Source organism: Thalassophryne amazonica, chromosome 1, assembly GCF_902500255.1.
Source record: "Thalassophryne amazonica chromosome 1, fThaAma1.1, whole genome shotgun sequence".
Taxonomy (NCBI): Eukaryota; Metazoa; Chordata; class Actinopteri; order Batrachoidiformes; family Batrachoididae; genus Thalassophryne; species Thalassophryne amazonica.
The window spans coordinates 71,960,000-71,984,046 of record NC_047103.1 but is presented as its reverse complement, the minus strand read 5'-3'; the positions used below and the strand labels follow the sequence as shown (position 1 = coordinate 71,984,046).

The window sequence follows — 24,047 nt, the reverse complement described above, 5'->3', positions numbered from 1 at the left end:
CATGCTTGGCACCAGAAAGTTATGTTGGATCCAAACAGATCCAAAAAGGCTATGACCAAAAGTTATATTGGATCGGTTCCCACTGACCAATAGCGTTAGAGCTTACTGCCAACAGCTAGCCAATCAGAGCACGGCATATGAAAGTCAGGAACTAGCTGACAGATGCTGGTTGAAAAAATGGCAACAAATCTTTGTTACAGCCTTATTTAAACCCAAAAGAAAGGAGGCATCAGGCCAAAACAATGGAAGCGTGTAGAAATGCACCTGTGTCAGGGTCAATGAACCAAGTACCTCTGGTGCCCTCTTTTGGCTGCCCTGGATCTGTTCAGTAATTCTGCCCTTCAGTATGTTTGTAAAATAAAAATACTACTCTATCATTCTGGGAGGGGGATTGGTCTGTGCCGTCAGTCTATAAGCATCAACTGCCAATACTTCATTAATTTGCTGTCAAATGTCAGTTTAATATTAGTATTATGTTGTATAACTAGACAATCTAGGTAACAGCTCAAAAACGGTTTAAATAACACTAACCGAAATTAATATTGGATCGGATGGAATCAAATCAAAATAATCAATTCTGAATCTTAAGAATCAGAATCAAATTGATTCTTGAAATGTGAATCGATACCCAGCTGTAGTGGATAGTGTTTCTTTTGTAATAAAGATAAAGATAAACTTTATTAATCCCACAGTAGGGAAAGTTTACTGTTACAGCAGCTCCCAAAGACAGAGGTAAAAAGGCACTTAAAAAAATAAAATGATTACAAAATGTGACACTTAACATGAAATTGTAACAGATTATTGCACATGTACCTATTGCACAAGTTCGAGTAACAGCGTCAGTGGAGTGGGTTTGTATGGTTGCAGTGCACATTATACAGTCTGGTTGATGGTAGAATGAAGGACCTGTGGAATAATAGAAATAATTTAATGCAGAGAGCTTCAGCCTGGGTATTTTGATCTGGAACTATTTTCGGAGCATTCTTCATATACAGTATAAACAGGACAGCTTGTCGAGCAAATGTGGTTTAAGTTTAATACTTACTGATTGCTATCGAAAAACACCACATGCTTGGCTTGGCGTAACTGTGAAACCTGATAAACTGGGTCAACTGAACTATTTTGAGGAAATTGCAGGAGACCTTGCGTGTGTGTGTACATGAGCTTTTAACAAGAGCGGTATTAGATTAGTATATTAAATTCTATGAATTTTCGGTCTTTTTCTCAGTTATTTTGTCTGATAGTGTCCGACACAATCAGTTTGCCCTTGAAGTCGTGTTTTCTCTTCCATTTTTCCACATATTTCTGTCCTTCTGGATCGCATTTTATCATAAATTTGACATCACCTTCAGGTGAATTGTTTTTTGTGCAACAATAGCAACACGATTGTGTATTCCCCATTTTGGTCGTCTGTTGGTTCGATTCCTAGGGAATCCTAAACAGACAATTTATTTTTCCCTTATTTACTGTTTGGTCAACAGTTTGACTGAAAAGTGTCAACCACTTCAACCTCCTGGAGGAGGTGGGTGACCTTGCCTAGTGCCTCTTTTCAGTCACGTCGTTCAACACAAACAGGTGTGGTGCGTATGAATGATTTCTCAATTTACAGAGACTCTTCATTTTTGTCCCCTGGAATTGTTCGTCATTCCGTCCATACAGTCATTCAAATCACATTCATTCATTTAGACAGCTGTATTCTGTCGCATCCTGTTGTAAAATCCTGCGTAAATTTGATCACTATTACTTTTCACACTGTTAGATGTCTTTTGATGTTACGTTGATGGCATTTTGATAGTACTTTGATCTTATAGTGGTCTTTTGATGTTAATTTGGTCATATAGTGGACTTTGATGTTTCTGGCGTAACCCTGTTACGTCTTTGGTCGTATAGTGGACTTTTTTATTCTGTCATGGCCCTGTCATGTTTTTTGCAGTCACCCTGTAACTGTTTGGTCGTATAGTGGACTTTTTATTCTGACCCTGTCAGACTGACGTGACGCTGTCCGTCTTTTACAGTCACCCTGTAACTGTTTTTTCTAATTTGACCCTGTTAAATTAGAAAATAAATAATCGTTTACTTAACAAAGTTTGTTAAAATATGTCAGGTTTGTTCTCGGCTAGACATACAAGAAAAGAGCCAGACAGAGAGCCGACATGTCTTTAGTGGGCTTTGCATAGGAGAGACACACAGAGCCTGACAGCCTTGTGCAGTTCTCTGATGTCCCCTCATTGCATGGCCCTTTTATTGAGTAAAGAAAACAAAAGATAAGAGGAGTGAGTTGAGTCCATCGTCACAACATGTTTGTGCAGATACATTTGTAATCAACTGAATCATTCATGTGTCATGTGTAGATACATTTGCAAACAACTGAATCATCCTGATTTTTAGGTACAGAGTGAGTGGTTTTTGCTGAAGCTTGCTAAAAACTATAAACAGGCTGCAGCTGTGAATATCTGAAAGAAAACAGTTTGCAGATTCTTAACATACAGAAAGAACAATTTGCAAATGAGCAGATGTTAATAGATGATAATAAACGATAAACATGGCTTTGACAATATAATTTATCTAACAAGCGGAAGTTGTGCAAATCAAGGAATATTTGTAGATCACCCTCTGTGGAGACAAATTTAACACCATAGGAAGTTAGCTTTGAGTTAGCGGAGGTTAGTGTGCACGATAACGTCCGCAAAATGTCTTGTAAATGACTCCAGAGGTGTAATCAGGTTCCAAAAACAGTGTTTTCAGTTTTAAAAGTGTTTATTTCTCGCTAGCTGTTACATAATATACATGTATATAAACAACTCACAAAACAAAGTGGTTTTGGAGAGACCAGCCACTGACGTCACGGTGCAGCTCCACTCTGATTGGCTGTCACCGCTGCCACTTAAAAACAAACTGAACAGATTGAAACAAAATGTGACAATTTAACCTCTTAAAATACTTCTTAAAATAGGTCAAGGTTACCCATGTTTAAACTTGTTAAAGGTGTGTGTCCCAAGAATGTTCCCTGTGAATTTTGAAGACCCTGGCAGTAATAGAACTGGATGTAACAGACGGACAGATGAATGGACGCAAGGCCTTTGCAATACCTGATGGCCATATTTTGGCCTTGGTTAAAAATGTCTTCAAAAGTGGGAACACAGCACCCTCTTAACAACTGGGTGCGCCACTGGTTTGGCATTTCTGAGCAGGAACAATTAAGAATTTATGTATTTATGTCAAAAGTGCAGCCTGACAGAGGTAAGGTTTTATGAGTGCATTTTACATTATGTTGTCCTCACAAAAACATTTTAAAATGGTAGTGTTGTTATGCATCACGGGCCTTGCAGCTGTATTTTTAGTTTAACCGCAGTGAGGACACTCACAGAGACACTCAGAGTAGACTTTGAAAGAAAAGAAAAGTTTAAAAATATGATTTTAAATATGTTTTTAAAACTCTGCTCATTGTGTCGGTCGTCACCCTGCCGTGACACACTCAAACACACTGCCCCGAGTGCAAACAGGACACAGAGGAACAGACAGGGACTTGCTGCTAGGAGGAAGAACAACAAAGCAAAGAGATGTTCTTCTAAAAATAGATTTTTGAATATGGTAAATTTTATAGCTTGCATCTGGCCTTGATTTTTTTTGTCAGGAAGGTGTTAGTGTAAAACCTGCCTTTTGGTGACCTAATAGACCGTTGTTATATTCTGAGTCCTCATGTGCAGCGGTGCCTAAATGTCGCTAGACTAAGCGTGAACTCCCAACTTTGTTGCTGGTGTTGTATGCCTACTGGGTCCTCAAAACAACTGGTTGGCTTGTATTTACCTCACAGCAACCAACATTTGTAAGCTGATTCCTCACCCGCTCACAAACGCATTGTGTGTCACTGCCAAGTCCCAAATCACATCTCCTGCTGCCAGTATGATTGTTTAGTGAGCGTTAAATCACAGCCACCCATGACAAGGAGTGTCAAAGTAAACAAACAAAAACAAAATGCAATAAATAAAATAAATATAAAAACCATCCTGTCAACTCATGTCAGGCTGGAATCAAACAGTGCAGAAACAAGATCAACATGCATACTAATTGCATATCTTTTAACAGGGGTCTCCAGCTCCGAAACATTTTGTTTTGGTTTGCTCTGAAACAACTGGTTACCTTGCGTTTGTCTTCCAGAACATATTTAGATTTCGTTTTGCTCCTCAATGCTGTGAGTTACGCATGACATAGCTGCTGGAACTGAACCACATGAACAGTGGTAGAAAACCTTTCTACAATAGTTATTTAATATTGTTTCCAGAGTTTGGCTGCAGCCACCTGGTGGGCTGTGAAGATACTGCAGGTCAGTTGTGAGAGGCTAAAATAGTTCAGATCATTGTGTTTTGTAAATGTGATCAGAAACAAAAGTACGGCATGGAATTTAAACTACAAGCTGTTCACGTGACACACACACACACACATACATACATACATACATGCATGTATATATATATATATATATATATATATATATATATATATATATATATATATATATATATATTAGGGCTGGGCAACATTAACGCGCTAACGTTGCGTTAATTATTGAGGTCATTATCGCCGACAATTTTGTTCCTCCTCTTAATGCTGTGTTTTTTTTTTTTTTTGCCTTTTATGACTGTTTGTTGCCTTTTATTTTGAAAGCGTCAGTCGGGAGCGAGTTTATGCTGCTGCTTCCTGCTGATAGCTGAGTTCACACAGAAAATGACACGAGGATCTAGAAAAGTACAGGCTATGCAATGCACAACAAAACAAAATGCAGAAAGACGCCAAACCTTTGAGTTGACATTTTCGGTACAAAGTTCTACAGGGTCAGGCCCGGATCCAGACTGGTTTGGACAGATGCAGCTGCATCGGTCAAATGTTATTTACGCATCGTTCGTCATCGGTAAAAAAAAAATCATGAATAATCCTGAATAGTGCCGAATGTGTCCCCGCGGTGAACACAGCTTTTCGGTGGTTTTCATGTCAACCTATAGTCCGTAAATTATACGGATTTTTTCCGAGTTTCAGAGTCATACGACGTACAAATAAAGTCGGATATTCAGTGTTCAATGGTCAGTAATCAACCGTTTCTGCAGCGCGGCTCCACTTTGAAACCATGAACCACTGAAGCATTGCTTCGATCCAGTAGCTCTTTGGTTCTTTGATTCACTGCTCTTCGGCAAGTCCGCTTCTTAACCCCTCTCAAAGTAATTAAAATATCGTCAGTCACTTTTGTGTGGATTAAAGTCACTAACTGGGACTCTTGTCTTGTTGCTGTCAAGAAAAGAGAATCGCCCTACGTTCCGTTCACACAACTCGAAACGCTGCGCGGCTGAGACAGAGTCCGGTCGGAATTAATAACTTCAAAATGAATTGCCGCTTTAAATAAAATGACACCTCTTTCCAAACGTTGTAATACAGAGAAGAAACTACAATTGACTAAAACGTTTTTTCCTCCCAAAATGAAACGTGCTGTATTTTCTTTTCAAATTACATCCTGAAGTGAAGCACAGCAGCTGTTAAGAGCTCATCTCAGACATATGGAAAGACATTTATGCCAATAATGTTTGAAAGGAAATGCTTTTGACAAAAACTGCAGATTTTGTTTATTCCTATTTATGTCCAGAGATCAAGGATTCACCATGTAGAGTTTATTATGTCCAAAGTTTAAGGATCCAGTGACCAATTTCATATTTATTTACTTTAAGACTCAATAAAATTTTCAATTTCAGTTCAATTTAATTGGCTTATAAAGTGCAAAATCACAACAAAATCTAAATATACTAAAACAAATACATCACAATTGTACACATATCAAATTGTGGTATGTGTACAATTGTGATGTATTTGTTTTAGTATATTTAGTCATGGACATGAATATTGTTACCTGCTGGACTGTTTCCAATTTTGATTGTATCAATGGAAAATGTCTTCTGTGAACTGTCTGTATCTCAATATATTATTAAGAATATATGCAGTCAAATTTTTATTGATTTTATCGATTGAAAAAATCATATTAGATTCAGGTATAATTGAAAGATTTGGTCAATAAATTTGATCCTGTTTACAGTCAATTTTTGTTATACTTGTAGTGTTATTTTTTAGGACATCATATTTATACAAATAAGAAGTGTTCACTATGGTCCATGAAGTATAATAAATACATAAAAAAAAGTGTGACAGTGTATGTTGCACACGAATAAAAGAATGAAGATTGAATAACAGGACACGTATGATTTTTATTTTATCATTGGGCAAAAATGCATCTGTCAGATTTTCACTCTGGATCCAGCCCTGAGGATGGCGCATTGGAGAGAAGCAAAGTTATCTGTAATCATTGCAACGCAGAATTTGCGTTTCACCAAAGCTATACAAGTCTCAGGTACCACCTCAGTGGTTACTGTTTTTTTATTTATTTATTTTTTACAGATTCTCATTTTGATATGAAACAGGATAACAAATGACCTGCCAGTGGTTTTATACTCGTATTTGATTTCATTAGAGTGTTTCAGTTGAAATTTACATTTTCAAATGCAGCGTTCATTTACATTTTCAATAAAACTGCTTTTAAGTGGCTTTTGAATTCATTTTTGTGCTTCACATATACCATGCGATTAATCATGATTAATCACAGAAAGTCATTGAGTTAATGCGATTAAGATTTTTTATGTTTGCCCACCCCTAATATATATATATACACACATAAAGAGAGAGAGAGAGAGCATGTTATGTTAGTATAATTGCCATTAGGCCAATAACTGCACAAACTGTCCGTACTAATTACATTTATAGCTAGCTTTAATTGCAAAGCTAACATGATAGATACAGGATCATTCCAAAACATGATCTGTCCATCTCCGCTATTGTGACCACAGCTCATGTGTGTGGCCAAGCCCACAGTTCTTTGATGAATCTCTCATGTTAGGAGTTGCAGCGAGTGCATTCAGAGGGTCACAGGGCACCACAATGGCTCTGGGAGCACATTGGGAGGACCATTGTCACCTTGCCAACATTGAAAAATTCAAAACCCAGGCATAATGGTGGAGATGCCCTGCGAGTGAAGTGAGGGAAGAGCGCCACCCATCGAACATCAAGCGATTTCCCTCGCAGTTGAAATTTGCAGGCTGTTGCAACCCTGTGAGACAGGACCCTAAAAGATTGAACACAAAGTTGCTCCCAGTCCCCAAAGCTGGGCTGAGTTAGTTTTGGTCTCACAGCTGTCGGTGGTTTTTCCATCGAGTGATTATCCGAGAAATTGTGGATGTGCCTGGACATGCCAGAACATGTCCTGTGAGGCTTCATCACGGCGTTGCTTTGTGCCATGCGGCACCGCCGTGACACGCGGAATTCCTCCGCACATCTGTCTCAATGTGCCGAAAAAGTGCTGATGTCCACGTCTTTTCACAATTCCTGTGCTAGTCAGATGACATCCCGGATAAAACACAGCGTCCAGTTTGGAAATGAATGGCACATTCCACTGTTACAGGAGTTTTTGTCATGGAAAGAGGAGTGGAGGCTCCAGTAGCGAATCCATCGTGACGCGCGAAGCCTCCGCTCGGCTTTCCATGACAAAATCTCTTGTTAAAAGTGAAATCTGCCGGAAAATGGTTGATGTCCAGCTCTTGTGATAACCAGAGAAATTGCACACGATGGTCACGGATCCATACAGCATCCGTTTAGAAATGAAATGGTCGCTCAGCCTGTCGATGGCGGCTTCGGTGCGTGGTGCACCACCAGTCGCTCTGGGCCATCCTTAAAGCGACAGTAACACTCTGTAATCTCTTTGAAGCCCATAAAATTTTCACCAAAAACCATCTGAATTTCTCGAATGGTGTCCACTGTGATGTCCCTCTCAGTTTCTGAAAAAATTTTGATCAAGCAAAGCGGCAGTCTCTGAGCCATTCCTAAACAATGAAAAAAAGCGACGAGAGGGGTGGACCACTCCTCACTCAAAGCCTGCTCACAGGCAAATGACGCAACCGACAGGCGTGAAAAAACTCACGCATGCGCATGAAGGTTCAAGCTTGGCTGACGCAATCACACGTGATTCAAATCCATGTTTTTTGAAAAAATTATAAGGTCGGATACTTTTCTAATAGACCTCGTATATATATACAACCCCTGGCAAAAATTATGGAATCACCGGCCTCGGAGGATGTTCATTCAGTTGTTTAATTTTGTAGAAAAAAAGCAGATCACAGACATGACACAAAACTAAAGTCATTTCAAATGGCAACTTTCTGGCTTTAAGAAACGCTATAAGAAATCAGGAAAAAAAATTGTGGCAGTCAGTAACGGTTACTTTTTTAGACCAAGCAGAGGGAAAAAATATGGAATCACTCAATTCTGAGGAAAAAATTATGGAATCATGAAAAACAAAAGAATGCTCCAACACATCACTAGTATTTTGTTGCACCACCTCTGGCTTTTATAACAGCTTGCAGTCTCTGAGGCATGGACTTAATGAGTGACAAACAGTACTCTTCATCAGTCTGGCTCCAACTTTCTCTGACTGCTGTTGCCAGATCAGCTTTGCAGGTTGGAGCCTTGTCATGGACCATTTTCTTCAACTTCCACCAAAGATTTTCAAATGGATTAAGATCCGGACAATTTACAGGCCATGACATTGACCCTATGTGTCTTTTTGCAAGGAATGTTTTCACAGTTTTTGCTCTATGGCAAGATGCATTATCATCTTGAAAAATGATTTCATGATCCCAAAACATCCTTTCAATTGATGGGATAAGAAAAGTGTCCAAAATATCAGCGTAAACTTGTGCATTTATTGATGATATAATGACAGCCATCTCCCCAGTGCCTTTACCTGACATGCAGCCCCATATCATCAATGACTGTGGAAATTTACATGTTCTCTTCAGGCAGTCATCTTTATAAATCTCATTGGAACGGCACCAAACAAAAGTTCCAGCATCATCACCTTGCCCAATGCAGATTCGAGATTCATCATTGAATATGACTTTCAACCAGTCATCCACAGTCCACGATTGCTTTTCCTTAGCCCATTGTAACCTTGTTTTTTTCTGTTTAGGTGTTAATGATGGCTTTCGTTTAGCTTTTCTGTATGTAAATCCCATTTCCTTTAGGCGGTTTCTTACAGTTCGGTCACAGACGTTGACTCCAGTTTCTTCCCATTCGTTCCTCATTTGTTTTGTTGTGCATTTTTGATTTTTGAGACATATTGATTTAAGTTTTCTGTCTTGACGCTTTGATGTCTTCCTTGGTCTACCAGTATGTTTGCCTTTAACAACCTTCCCATGTTGTTTGTATTTGGTCTAGAGTTTAGACACAGCTAACTGTGAACAACCAACATCTTTTGCAACATTGCGTGATGATTTACCCTCTTTTAAGAGTTTGATAATCCTCTCCTTTGTTTCAATTGACATCTCTCATGTTGGAGCCATGATTCATGTCAGTCCACTTGGTGCAACAGCTCTCCAAGGTGTGATCACTCCTTTTTAGATGCAGAATAACGAGCAGATCTGATTTGATGCAGGTGTTAGTTTTGGGGATGAAAATTTACAGGGTGATTCCATAATTTATTCCTCAGAATTGAGTGAATCCAGATTTTTTCCCTCTGCTTGGTCGAAAAAAGTAACCGTTACTGACTGTGGATGACTGGATGAAAGTCATATTCAGAGATGAATCTCGAATCTGCATTGGGCAAGGTGATGATGCTGGAACTTTTGTTTGGTGCCGTTCCAATGAGATTTATAAAGATGACTGCCTGAAGAGAACATGTAAATTTCCACAGTCATTGATGATATGGGGCTGCATGTCAGGTAAAGGCACTGGGGAGATGGCTGTCATTATATCATCAATAAATGCACAAGTTTACGTTGATATTTTGGACACTTTTCTTATCCCATCAATTGAAAGAATGTTTGGGGATAATGAAATCATTTTTCAAGATGATAATGCATCTTGCCATAGAGCAAAAACTGTGAAAACATTCCTTGCAAAAAGACACATAGGGTCAATGTCATGGCCTGCAAATAGTCTGGATCTTAATCCAATTGAAAATCTTTGGTGGAAGTTGAAGAAAATGGTCCATGACAAGGCTCCAACCTGCAAAGCTGATCTGGCAACAGCAATCAGAGAAAGTTGGAGCCAGATTGATGAAGAGTACTGTTTGTCACTCATTAAGTCCATGCCTCAGAGACTGCAAGCTGTTATAAAAGCCAGAGGTGGTGCAACAAAATACTAGTGATGTGTTGGAGCGTTCTTTTGTTTTTCATGATTCCATAATTTTTTCCTCAGAATTGAGTGATTCCATATTTTTTTTCCCTCTGCTTGGTCTAAAAAAGTAACCGTTACTGACTGCCACAATTTTTTTTTCCTGATTGCTTATAGTGTTTCTTAAAGCCAGAAAGTTGCCATTTGAAATGACTTTAGTTTTGTGTCATGTCTGTGATCTGCTTTTTTTCTACAAAATTAAACAACTGAATGAACATCCTCCGAGGCCGGTGATTCCATAATTTTTGTCAGGGGTTGTATATATATATATATATACTCAACAAAAATATAAACGCAACACTTTTGGTTTTGCTCCCATTTTGTATGAGATGAACTCAAAGATCTAAAACTTTTTCCACATACACAATATCACCATTTCTCTCAAATATTGTTCACAAACCAGTCTAAATCTGTGATAGTGAGCACTTCTCCTTTGCTGAGATAATCCATCCCACCTCACAGGTGTGCCATATCAAGATGCTGATTAGACACCATGATTAGTGCACAGGTGTGCCTTAGACTGCCCACAATAAAAGGCCACTCTGAAAGGTGCAGTTTTATCACACAGCACAATGCCACAGATGTCGCAAGATTTGAGGGAGCGTGCAATTGGCATGCTGACAGCAGGAATGTCAACCAGAGCTGTTGCTCGTGTACTGAATGTTCATTTCTCTACCATAAGCCGTCTCCAAAGGCGTTTCAGAGAATTTGGCAGTACATCCAACCAGCCTCACAACCGCAGACCACGTGTAACCACACCAGCCCAGGACCTCTACATCCAGCATGTTCACCTCCAAGATCGTCTGAGACCAGCCACTTGGACAGCTGCTGGAACAATCGCTTTGCATAACCAAAGAATTTTTGCACAAACTGTCAGAAACCGTCTCAGGGAAGCTCATCTGCATGCTCGTCGTCCTCATCGGGGTCTTGACCTGACTCCAGTTCGTCGTCGTAACCGACTTGAGTGGGCAAATGCTCACATTCGCTGGCGTTTGGCACGTTGGAGAGGTGTTCTCTTCACGGATGATGCGAAGGAGATGTGTTGCACTGCATGACGCAAATGGTGGTCACACCAGATACTGACTGGTATCCCCCCCCCCCAATAAAACAAAACTGCACCTTTCAGAGTGGCCTTTTATTGTGGGCAGTCTAAGGCACACCTGTGCACTAATCATGGTGTCTAATCAGCATCCTGATATGGCACACCTGTGAGGTGGGATGGATTATCTCAGCAAAGGAGAAGTGCTCATTATCACAGATTTCGACTGGTTTGTGAACAATATTTGAGGGAAATGGTGATATTGTGTATGTGGAAAAAGTTTTAGATCTTTGAGTTCATCTCATACAAAATGGGAGCAAAACCAAAAGTGTTGCGTTTATATATATAAAAGCATGTTTGCATAAAATATTTCAAATGAGTTTTCAAAATGTTATGAATTACTGTAAAATACTTTAAATTTAATGAGTATGATGCATCAAATAGAATAAGTTAATTTAACACAAATCAACCAAGTTTATTGCAAGTCATAAGACAAATCTGCATATTTACATTATTCAAGTTATCAAAACTTAAAGGGTTTAAGATGATCTGTTTCTTCAAATCATTTGGCTTGTCTAACCTATCAGGTTTTACAGTGTTGCTGACCAGCCTTTTAAAATACATTAGCACATTTAAGCTGGGATACATGATTTCAGCCCTATATTCCAGAAACAGATGGGACTGTGCAAACCAGTGGTCAGAGCCCAGGTGGATTCCCACAGGACAATGCAGATGGGGGAAGCGAGAAGGTCAAAGGCCTTTGTCTGATCATCAAACAGTTCTTCGCCTTGCTGATCAAGAGGTTTCATCATGCTACACGTTCCTACAAAGACTTCTTTGCACAGGTCAGCTCAGTCTGCAGTGTTTGTCAGCATGTTGAACTGAATTTATAATCCATATGCTTTTGCAGTTTTAAATGCAGACAGCCCGTGGAGTTTGTCCGATACAGTATGCTGATGTCGGAGTGTTAAATGTTTTTTTTGTTGTTCTTGTCTCATCTGTTGCTAGATTGTGCTGCCAGCCAGTTTTATTTTCTTAGCGCTGACATTCACAATGATTCTTCCACCTTTTGGAGAGTATCCTAGTCTAACCCTCACTCCCTGGATGTATGGGCGACAGTACACATTCTTCAGGTGAGCACCTCTTCGACTAGATCAAGAAACTCAATTTAATTGCAATTAAATGCAGTATATGACATTTACTAAATTCTTTAGCCTAGTTTTAATTTATTATTCAATTTCTATACCCACTTAGTCCAATCAATGTTCATAGGTGGGGGATGGGGATGGCCTGGAGCCTATCCCAGAAGTCATAGGGCAGTAGGTGAGGTACACTCTGGACAGGACTCCAGTCTATTTCTGGGCCACATATAGACAGACAAACACAGTCATGCTCTCACTCACATCAACAGCCAATCTTAAAGTTTCCAATTCACATAACCGGCATGTCTTTGGAAGAGGGAGGAAACCAGAGTACCTGGAGAAAACCCACACAAACTTCACAGAAAAGCACCAAGAGGGAATTGATCCCAAGATGTTCTTGCTGTGAGGCAACACTGCTAACCACTAAGCCAGCATGCTACCAGTTTTTGTTTCAACCTAACTAAAATATCTGTGAACAAGATGCATGCGTTTCATTTTTTTATGTTTTATTTTGGCATAAGGATCTGTATTGTACTATATATATTGCAGTAATGAGCATCCTATGGATGGACAGATGAGATACCTTGGTGCGGTGTTGCTGGACAAACCTGGTTTTGGGACTCGTTGCATGGTGGATGAACCACTGGAGTGAGTAACCTAAAAGTTTCAGCTGTATATTTTTCCAGACATAATGGCCAAGAAGAAGATGCAATGTGCTGTTTTGTTTGACACCGGTAGAGAGTTCCCATGTAACAACATCACCACGGAGTGGGAGATGCCTCTGGTTAACCCTGCCCTGATAGAGCTGCTGTCAGGTCCAGAGTGGAACTCCTTCAGACCCTCTCCAGACTGCCAATGCAGCACAGACAGGAAACTCACCATGCTCCCAGACTGTCCTGATGGAGCCGGAGGACTTCCCCCTCCACAGGTGAGTGGGCAGGTTTGCATTCTGAAAACATCTGCCTCAGTAACCGCGGAGTAACAGTGCAGCTAGCATCAACAAGCTACCAATCCCTGTCACCAGAGCTAACATACAGATTAAACGCAAACAAATTTTACTTGATGGAAGTATTGGAGCACAGCCTTTTTAGGTGGTCCGTAGTACAGCTAGCAGCATAGCAAGGCATGTTAACTCAGATATAAGAACAAACATATTCAGTCCACATCAGCTGGTAGCCACTGATAGTGATGCTGTAGACTCAACTCGCCAGCATCTCAAAGCAACCCTGCCCCTTATTCTCCCTACCACATATAGTCACATCTGGCCCACCATGGGGGCACGTAATTCCCAGACTTCCCTTTCCCAGGCCACATTGACCACCTCTGATTGGGGGATCCCGAGGCGTTCCCAGGCCAGTGTGGAGATATAATCTCTCCACCTAGTCCTGGGTCTTCCCCGGGGTCTCCTCCTAGATGGATGTGCCTGGAACACCTCCCTTGGGAGGCGCCCAGGGGGCATCCTTACCAGATGCCCAAACCACCTCAGCTGGCTCCTTTCAATGTGAAGGAGCAGCATCTCTACTCTGAGCTCCCCATGTATAACTCAGCTTCTCACCCTATCTCTAAGGGAGACACCAGCCACAATCCTAAGGTAGCCCATTTCGCCGCTTGTACCCACGATCTAGTTCTTTCGGTCATGATTCAACCCTGATGACCATAGGTGAGAGTAAGAACAAAGATTGACCAGTAGATTGAGAGCTTCACCTTTTGGCTCAGCTCCCTTTTCGTCACAACAGCATGGTAGAGTGAATGCAATACCGCTCCTGCTGTGCCCATTCTCCGGCCAATCTCATGCTCCACTGTCCCCTCAATCGTGAACAAGACCCCGAGGTACCTGAACTCCTTCACTTGGGGCAAGACCACATTCCCTACCCGGAGTAGGCAATCCATCAATTTCCTGCTGAGAACCATGGCCTCAGATTTAGAGGCACTGATCCTTATCCCAGCTGCTTCACACTCAGCTACGAACCAATCCAGTGAGTGTTGGAGGTCACAGGCTAAGGAAGCCAATAGAACCACATCATCTGCAAAAAGCAGCGATGAGACCCTGAGCCCACCAAACTGGAAACCCTCCTCCCTGCTGACTACGCCTCAATATCCTGTCCATGAACATCACAAACAGGATTGATGACAAGATGCAGCCCTGGTGGAGGCCAACCCCCACCAGAAATGAGTCTGACTTACTGCCAAGCACCCTAACACAGCTCTCGCTTTGTGAGTACAAAGATTGGATGGCCCTGCAAAGGGACCCCCTCACTCCATATTCCCGCAGAACCTCCCACAGTATCTCTCGGCGTACCCGATCATATGCCTTCTCCAAGTCCACAAAAGACATGTAGACTGGATGGGCATACTCCCAGGCCCCCTCCAGGATCCTTGTGAGAGCAAAGAGCTGGTCAGTTGTTCCACGACCAGGACTAAACCCGTATTGTTCCTCTTCAATCACAGGTTCAACTACCGGCCGAACCCTCCTTTCCAGCACCCTGGAGTAGTCTTTACCAGGTAGGCTAAGTAGTGTGATGTCCCTGTAATTGGCACACACTTTCTGGTCCCCCTTTTAAAATATGGGGACCACCACCCCAGTTTTCCACTCCCTAGGCACTGTCCCAGACCTCAATGCAATATTGAAGAGACATCTCATCCAAGACCAGTAGATCGACATTGTTAAGGGGCAGCTATAAGTTCTCAGCATTTTTGGATGGATCTCATCAACCCCCGGGGCCTTGCCACTACTGAGTTGTTTGACTACCTCAGTGACTTCCACCAGCGAAATTGATGAATATCCTCCATCAGCTTCCAGCTCTGCCCCTACAATATAGGGCACTCCGGTCTGATGCAGGAGTGTTTCTTCCAGCATCGGATTACATCCTCAGTTGAGATCAACAGAGTCCCATCTTTACTGTAGACAGCTTGGATGGTTTCCCGTTTTCATCTGCTGAGGTGCCTCACAGTCCACCAGAAGCACCTTGGTGTCGCCCGAAAGTCCTTCTCCATGGTTGCTCTGAACTCCTCTCATCCAGCTGCTTTGCCTCCCCCACAGCAGAGGCTGCTTCGGGCCTGTCGGTACATTGCAACTGTCACTGGAGTCCTCCGATATAATGTATCCAAGAAGGCCTCCTTCTTCCGTCGGATGGCTTCCCTGACCACCGGTGTCCATCACAGTGTTCGAGGGTTGCCGCCCCTTAAGGCACCTAAGACCTTCAGGCCACAGCTCTCTGCTGCAGCTTCAGCAGTGGAAGCTTTGAACATTGCCCATTCTGGTTCAATGCCCCCAACCTACACCGGGATGCTAGAAAAGCTCCGCCGAGTTGAAGATCTATCGGACAGTGGGAACCTCCAAATGTTCCCAGTTCACTCAGTTCAACAAGACAGGTACTGTACAAAATCTTGAAACAGCTGCACACATAAAATTAAAAAGTAAAAGAACATAAGGGGCTTATTGTATATTATCTACATGTAATAAAAGAAAAGAAAATATAGGGCAACCAAACATTTACAAATCAAATTTATCTATAAAAGAAACTAGTTTTGAAGCATTATTGGATTCAATCAATGATAAAGAGTTACAATAAAGTTTTAATTCATTTCTCCCATGGTAGTTTTAGGTTTTGTCTCCAAAAATTACATTTATGTATGTAGTTGGATAAATCTTGTTCACTCAACATGCATGCTGTATTGCACATCCGGGTACTTTGTGTCCTTTTAGCCCTCTTTAGTAGTGGCGGCTGCACCCCAGTCAGTGGTGGGCACAGTTCCGCTAATCCGCTAACCACCAATTATCGAAGCTAATGTTTTCATTATCGGATTAGCTTTTCAGACAACTTTGAAAACCATCAGCGGACCGATCGTCTTCCGAATTTTGGTCCAATCACTAACATATTTTTGCAGGTGTAGTAAATAAAGCTTTAGCAGTTAAAAACATTTGTGAATTCTGATATCAAAGATTTTAGTGCTTACCTGTTAAATATTTTGTAGTAGATGTACAGTTCTAGTCTCTTCAAACAGAGGAGGGCTAGTTTCAGGAGAAACCTCTCTATCCTCTACAGTCAGAGGAGAACTGGTCACAGAAGAAAACAAGAAGAAGAAGAAGAAAAGATCATTTCTTTTGACACCATACTAACTTACTGGAAATATCACCCAAGTCACCCAAAGGCATACAGTTTTAAATTATGGTTAAAATTTTAACCAAACTAATTTCTGACATGTTATTTAAATTAACGTCATGTCTGAAGTTTTATAAAGTGAAAATATCAGCTATATATTTTAGTTTAGTATTGCACTAATTTTGAAGGTTTTAGTGTGGACATGCCTTGGCAGTGCCAGTGCATTATGGGTAAGTTCACAACAGGAGAAATAGATTTGAGACGCTCTGATCAGGCTTCACACAGACAACAGCATTAAGCCCTTTGTACTGTATATTGTGCCTAACACTCTCGTGAATATATTCTCTGGGTTTATACGAGACATTGTTATTGTGTTTGTTTTATGCAAAAATGCCAAAAGAAGCTCAGGTTGCATCTCCATTATTTTCATTTGGAATCACTATGATCTGCAATCACTTCCTGTTTGCTCTTTAATGTCGTGCTTATTGACCTTTACAACACTCTTTGTCATCTTTGTTCCAGAGTAATATATATAAGATGTTTGAAATTCGGTTTGCGTTTATTAAATTCCACCCAGATTAAACGTAGCAGACACGGATTATATATTTAGAATATTTATTTTGGCAAGTTTTCATGGTCTCTACTGCCATCTACTGGCCAGTAGTGTTCATGGCAAGTATTCGCCCTAAGTATTGAGATATCCCATAATCCTTTGTGCACCGGAGAGTTGTTGCAGCCTCTTGCTGCAGCTGATGAAAAGAAATAAAAATGTACATTTTGGTTGTATAATCTTCATTTACAATTGTCGTCGTGGATTCTCTCTGTGCTGTTTAAACCACAGCAACTCTCTGGTGCGCAAAGGATTATGGGTTAGAGTCTGAGCATCTGGGTGCCAGTAGATGGCAGTGTTCTATGCATTTTGACCCTGGTTAAATCAGATGGTTGTCTCATCACAACTTGACTTTTGGCTTTTGCAAATGGCTTTTTTTTTGTTTTACATGTGAATAAAATGGCATATTTTACAAAAGCACATTTATATGTAAACCAACACACACGTCACATTAACGTATTGGTTTTTACATAGAATGAATGAGTCAATCAGTCAGTGTTAGTGGAGGCTCATTTTACCCACAGTCCCTTTGGCATCTATGTGTGTTTGTTACAAAACTTCAGAATTAGTGCATTATGTAAAATTAAAATATATGTGTTATATTTTAACTTTGTACAAATTGCAGAATTGTCATTAATGGAGTTATTCTACCCGGATTAATTTGATTTAGAAATCAAAACCATAAGTCAAAACAGCTGTATTTTCCAAGACTTCTGCCTCACGGGGGGGTGCTACATGATGTCAAGGAATAATGACTTTTTCTTTTTTGTGGCAACCTTGTGGTCAGGTTCCTTCTACTGCGGTAGAGTTGTTGAACTTAACACCTCTCAACTGCTTCACTGCTGCAACATACATAACAAACAGGAGCTTCCAGCAGTGGGCGGGGTACACAAAGACAGAAGTGGTGACTCATTGTTTGGGTTTGTGATTGTGGTGTTAAAACTCAAAATCGGCTAGCTGAGCGTGTACCGGAGACAATATTGAAAGTTTTCGGTTAGCTGTAGCTTCCGATAAATTTTTGGGTGGTTTATTGGTTTAACTTTATAAAAGGTAACTTTTCAGTTAGCTGATTAGCTGTTATTGAAGCAAATTTTTTGGTTAGCTGTGCCCACCACTGGCCCCCGTGTAGGCATGGCAGCGTTGCATTTGTGGTACAGGGAGTGTACACTCTAGCTTTCATATATGTAATTCTATGGCCTCCACTGTGAGCAATGGAATTTATAATGTATATATTAAAAATGCTCTACTTACAGTTACAGTTTGGCTTAGAAAAATCTGACTGTACATCTTCAAGTAATTTTACAATATGCCTGGAAATGATAATCTGATTATTTATTTATTTATTTTTGCCAGACAGACTAACTAACTAAAGAGACACAGATTTGGGCCTTAGAAAATTATCGTATAGATTTGTCATGAGGCCACATGGCCTTATGGATAAGTTGTCTGAAGACCCCAATCTGTTAAATCTTTCATAATAATAATGATTCATAATCCATAAAAAGGTCAACCATGATAAAAACAAACAAACAAACAAGACTAGATTTCAGTGTGATTTTTTTTTTATTTTATTTTTGTTTTTATTTTTACCATATTCATTTCTTTTATTTCATTTCATTCTTGTAAGTTTCATTAAATTCCACATATTGCACCGTTCAATAACAATTTGGGTGGGGGTGTCCCCTGGTTCCCTGTGGAAATTGCACACATCACTACTGCAGTGGAGCATAGTTTAAAAAAAAGATGATTATATGACAAGGAAAGCACGTAACTGACAACATTGATCGATATTTCTTTGCATGATTTATTCATATAGGACCATATACAAAAAAATGGTGTAATTGCTACATTGTTCGCCTGATGAGGACTGAAAGCTGAAACCTGGCTTGTCTGCACTGTGAGCTCTTAGTATTTGCTTTCAGCTCTAACTCACACTGCACCTAATTAGTTTGAAGATGTCAAATAGAAAAGGAAGTGCTTCCCCTCAGGAATTAGTTAAGATCAATAGCTTCTCATTTAAAGACATGCACGTATGCACAAAATCTGTATCCTTATCTTCTATACTTGTTTGTCCTGAAGTGAAACTGAATATGTAATTATCTATTTCAGAGAATCCAGTCCACAGGAGATGTTCTCATGGACCTAACTGGCAGGAACATCTCTGACTTCTTGGTGAAGACTTACCCCGGCCTCATCAGAACCAGGTTTTTTATCCTCTTTGACTGTGTAGTAGCCATTTCTAACTTGAGGGAATGAGGGCACTCAGATATCACATACCTCTGCCGAGGCCCAGCAGTCTGATTGTTAACAGGATAACTATAGATGTTTGTGATGTCATAAGGGTGTTCTTCAAAATACATCACATGTTGCAGTATTAAAGAAAATGACAAAATGAAAAACTTAAAATTATATGGAGTTAAAATTGTCTCATTAATATTTGTAAATGCACACAGGGTGATCTACAAATAATCATTGATTTGCAAATGTGTTCAGATATCCACAAATGCAAATTTCATATTTGTAACTTGTAAATTGGTCTTTGCAAATAATGTTGTATTTGCAAATATAAAACTTAATTTGTAAAAAAAAAAAATTACATTTGTAAAACTGGAAATTGTATTTGTGAATTGAGTTTCAGCATTTGTGGATCACCAATTACACGCATTCATCGCTTTCCTCTGCGACGTCATTTTGAGACATTCTTTTCGCGAACGCAGATCCACAAACAAATGCCGACTGATTCACAAATACACACGCACACTGGATATCCACTAGGTGGCAGTGTGGTTCCATTCATTGATGTGGCAAGCTGAATTATTTTTTAAAATGATGTGTCCGTGGATTTCATCATGGGAAAGGGGGCGGGGTGTTAGTGTTGTACTCTTTAACGCAGTGGTTCAAATAAGCGTATTAAACAGCATTGCGCCTGTGCGTGCTCCGTGACACAGACATGCTGCAAAATTCTTCTTTTAAAAACTTGAAAGTTCTAAAAGTTGCTACATTTAGCTAAGCTTCGCACAGGAGCCACACAGCGTCACCGCAGCAACCAACCAGTCCCGACAACTGTCACAACAGCTAGGCTCCGCGGATCCGAGGAAACTGATTTGTACCTGTATCACACAGATCAGTGTCCGCGGACTTATAAATCTTGCATTATGTCGTAAAAAAAAAACGCTTTGCGATAAGCATTTTAAATACTCAGTAACGCTCAAAGAGTCATCTGGGAGCATATAGTTTCAGCTTGCCACATCAATGAATGGAACCACACTGCCATCTAGTGGATATCCAGTGTGCGTGTGTATTTGTGAATCAGTCGGCATTTGTTTGTGGATCTGTGTTCGCGAAAAGAATGTCTCAAAATGACGTCGCAGAGGAAAGCGATGAATGCATGTAATTGGTGATCCACAAATGCTGAAACTCAATTCACAAATACAATTTCCAGTTTTACAAATGTAATTTTTTTTACAAATTAAGTTTTATATTTGCAAATACATTATTTGCAAAGACCAATTTACAAGTTACAAATATGAAATTTGCATTTGTGGATATCTGAACACATTTGCAAATCAATGATTATTTGTAGATCACCCTGTGTGCATTTACAAATATTAATGAGACAATTTTAACTCCATAAAATTACCACCTAAAAGTAAACAGTGTACATTTTAGTCAAAACAGATGTTAAAACAAAATATGGTGTTGGGATATTTGTAGTCTGGTATTTTGCAAATATGAAGTATATGAAAGTATTCATTGTGTGTGCCATCTCTTTCCAGCTTGAAGAGCAAATATTGGGTAAATGAACAAAGGTAATTCTAACTGTTTCACAGTCTGAAACATGCAGCCGTTTATGTTAAATGTTGGAATTGCATAGTACATATTTGATATTCAGAACCTGTGGACTTAGCCAGTTAAATGCCAACAGTGATTTTTTTTTTTTTCTTGTGGTGTGCAGGTATGGAGGTATATCAGTGGGAGGACGGCTTCCAGTGTTAGCACTGCACCCAAAGACCATCAATGATTTTGCTGTTCAGCTGGGACGACTGCTCAACGTTACTGGGGTTGGTCTTTTAAAAAATGGCTGTGTGTAAACATGTTGGTAAATGTTTTTCCCTTTTTATACCCCGGTATGAAATACTAGGGATATAGCGATCAGCATGTCTGTCTCTCCGTCCGTCTGCGTTTGCTTGTTAGCACAATATTTCAAGAACCAATTGGCCAATTTCATTCATATTTAACATAAGAGTGTAACTGGGTTATCCCCCAACACCAGTCGATTACGGTGACCTTGGACTCAATTTCAAGGTCACAGTGAGATATTCAAGATATTACCATTGCCACCCTCATTAGCACAATATCTCATGAACCAATTGACCAATTTCATTCATATTTAGCATAAGGGTGTACTTGGGCGGTCCCCCGACACCAGTCGATTACAGTGACCTTGAACTGAATTTCAAGGTCACAGTGAGATATTCAAGATATTGTGATTGCCACCCTTGTTAGCACAATATCTCAAGAACCAACTGACCAATTTAATTCTATTTATCATAAGGGTGTACTTGGGTGATCCCCCAATACCAGTTAATTACAATGATCTTGGTGTCAATTTCAAGGTCACAGTGAGATATTCAAGATACTGCCATTGCCACCATTGTTAACACAATATCTCATGAACCACTTGACCATATGTAGCATAAGGGTGTAGTTGTGTGATCCCCCAACACCAGTTGATTATGGTGAAGGGGTTAATTTCAAGATCACGGTGAGATATTCAAGATATTGTCATTGCCACCCTTGTAGGCATGTTATCTCAAGAACCAGTTGACCAATATCATTCATATTTAGCATAGATGTGTACTTTGGTGATCCCCGACACTTTCTATTACTGGTTTGTGGGGACCGGGGGAATATGTCATGTCCTGATGACTCTTGTTTAGTCATGTTCCTCCCATTTTTCATTTCAGGGTGAATACTGCAAACAAACCCTGAAGGATATAGGAACGTTCTTCCGGTACATGGACACAGAGAATAATGTCAAGGCAAGTCCAAAAACAGGAACCAGCCAATAGATTGAGTTCCCTGTAAATTCTAACATCTCAATTTTACTTAAAAAAAAGTTGGAACCCTGACTGACCCACTTTCTCCAAATAAACGTAGAAGAAAAACCCAAGTTTAGCAAATGTTCCAATTAACTTGGGTTTTACGTCAAGGTTTACTTATTAAACGTGAGGTGATCAGTTTCCCAAATGTTTTCAAGAGCGCTCAAATTTTTTACTGCCAACCCTATGTTTAATGACAGAAGAAATAGTATGGATTTGTGGTAGTGGAATTCTTAAAATTCCACCTTGGTATACTATGTATGTGCAGCATATGCATCAAAGATGAGAAGAAAGTAGTTTCTCTGCTTTTAATGTTAACATCGAGCTGCTCCGCCTGCTTTATTTTGATGTGGTTTAAGCCCACCACGTAATTACAATAATAAATTCACCCAACCACCTTCTTTTGATGTGCAGAAGAGATGACATATTGCTGAGTGTTGTCAAGGCTGCGCATCAAATGACCCTCTGCATTGTTTGTTTCCCTATAATTCTCTACATCAGCAAGAAGCCACACAGATGTGCTGCAGCACAGATGTGAAAACTGGCCTTTAGCCTGGATGTTGTGATAAAATAGGATTGCTTTGATAGGAGCAGCAGTTGTCAGAGTACATACACCGCTGTTTCTGCACAGGTATGGTACAACAATAAGGGCTGGCATGCTATGGTGGCTTTCATGAACATCGCCAACAATGCCATTCTTCGCACCTACCTGCCTAAAGGAGCTAACCTGGATGAATACGGAATCACAGTCATCAACCACCCACTGAACCTCACCAAAGAAGAGCTCTCAGAGATCACTGTGTGAGTGCCAGCTCCATAGAATGCTGATCTAGTTACACTACAAAATCTGACACTGATGCTGGAGGAAAAAGTTATGAATATTGTTCAGTGACATCGTTGAACCTTTCCTCACTCTTTTTCCCAGCCTGACTACTTCAGTGAATGCAGTCGTGGCCATTTGTGTCATCTTCGCCATGTCCTTTGTCCCAGCCAGCTTTGTCGTCTATCTCATCCAGGAGCAGGCAACCCAGGCCAAACACCTGCAGTTTGTCAGTGGTGTCAGCCCACTGGTCTACTGGGTCGCCAACTTCCTCTGGGATATGGTGCAGTAACCCTCACTCCTTGTCAGCTTTGCTGTATTAAAAATTCATTCATATGATTCTTCCAACAAACATCAAGAGAAAGACTCCACAATCTCAAAGCACTTTTATTTCTTAAAGAAACTTGTATTTTCTTTGACTATGTTCCATCTTCAGGTGAATTACTCCATCAGCGCAGCACTGGTGGTCCAGATCTTCATCTTTTTTGAAAAGAGGTGCTATACATCAGAAACCAACATCCAACCATTTATTGCTCTACTTATGCTCTATGGGTAGGAATACACATCTGTTTTTATTAAAAATTGTATTTACTATTTGCTTAATATTCAAAATCAGTGCTGGGCAACAGTGTGTGCTAAAGGGTCATGACTGCAGGATTTGCTGAACCTATCACCTCAACAGGTTGCTTGATTAGCTCTTCCCCTCAAATTAAAGTCCTTGTCATACGATGTATCCAGAAAGTATTCACAGTGCTTTACATTTTCCACATTTTGTTATGTTACAGCCTTATTTCAAAATGGATGAAATTCATTTTTTGTCATAATTCTACACACAACACCCCATAATGCCAACGTGATTTTTTGAGAGTTTTGCAAATTTCTAAAATAAAAAAGAAAAGAAGCAACAAAGAAATCACATTTACATAGGTTTTCACAGCCTTTGCTATGAAGCTCAGGTGCATCCTGTTTCC

The 24,047-nt window shown here is 40.2% G+C and overlaps 1 protein-coding gene across 1 annotated transcript in view; it reads left to right on the top strand.

The window, feature by feature from the left end:
- The window catches only part of LOC117511711 (retinal-specific phospholipid-transporting ATPase ABCA4-like), a 210,397-nt gene that overhangs the window by 114,357 nt on the left and 71,993 nt on the right, over positions 1–24,047 (top strand). Inside the window, exons 29-39 of the mRNA XM_034171629.1 lie at positions 11,969–12,144; positions 12,308–12,432; positions 12,991–13,089; positions 13,180–13,369; positions 19,264–19,358; positions 20,931–20,963; positions 21,110–21,215; positions 22,122–22,196; positions 22,888–23,057; positions 23,182–23,359; positions 23,513–23,628. Coding sequence (XP_034027520.1) covers positions 11,969–12,144; positions 12,308–12,432; positions 12,991–13,089; positions 13,180–13,369; positions 19,264–19,358; positions 20,931–20,963; positions 21,110–21,215; positions 22,122–22,196; positions 22,888–23,057; positions 23,182–23,359; positions 23,513–23,628 — 1,363 coding nt within the window. The remainder of the gene's footprint in view (positions 1–11,968; positions 12,145–12,307; positions 12,433–12,990; positions 13,090–13,179; positions 13,370–19,263; positions 19,359–20,930; positions 20,964–21,109; positions 21,216–22,121; positions 22,197–22,887; positions 23,058–23,181; positions 23,360–23,512; positions 23,629–24,047) is intronic.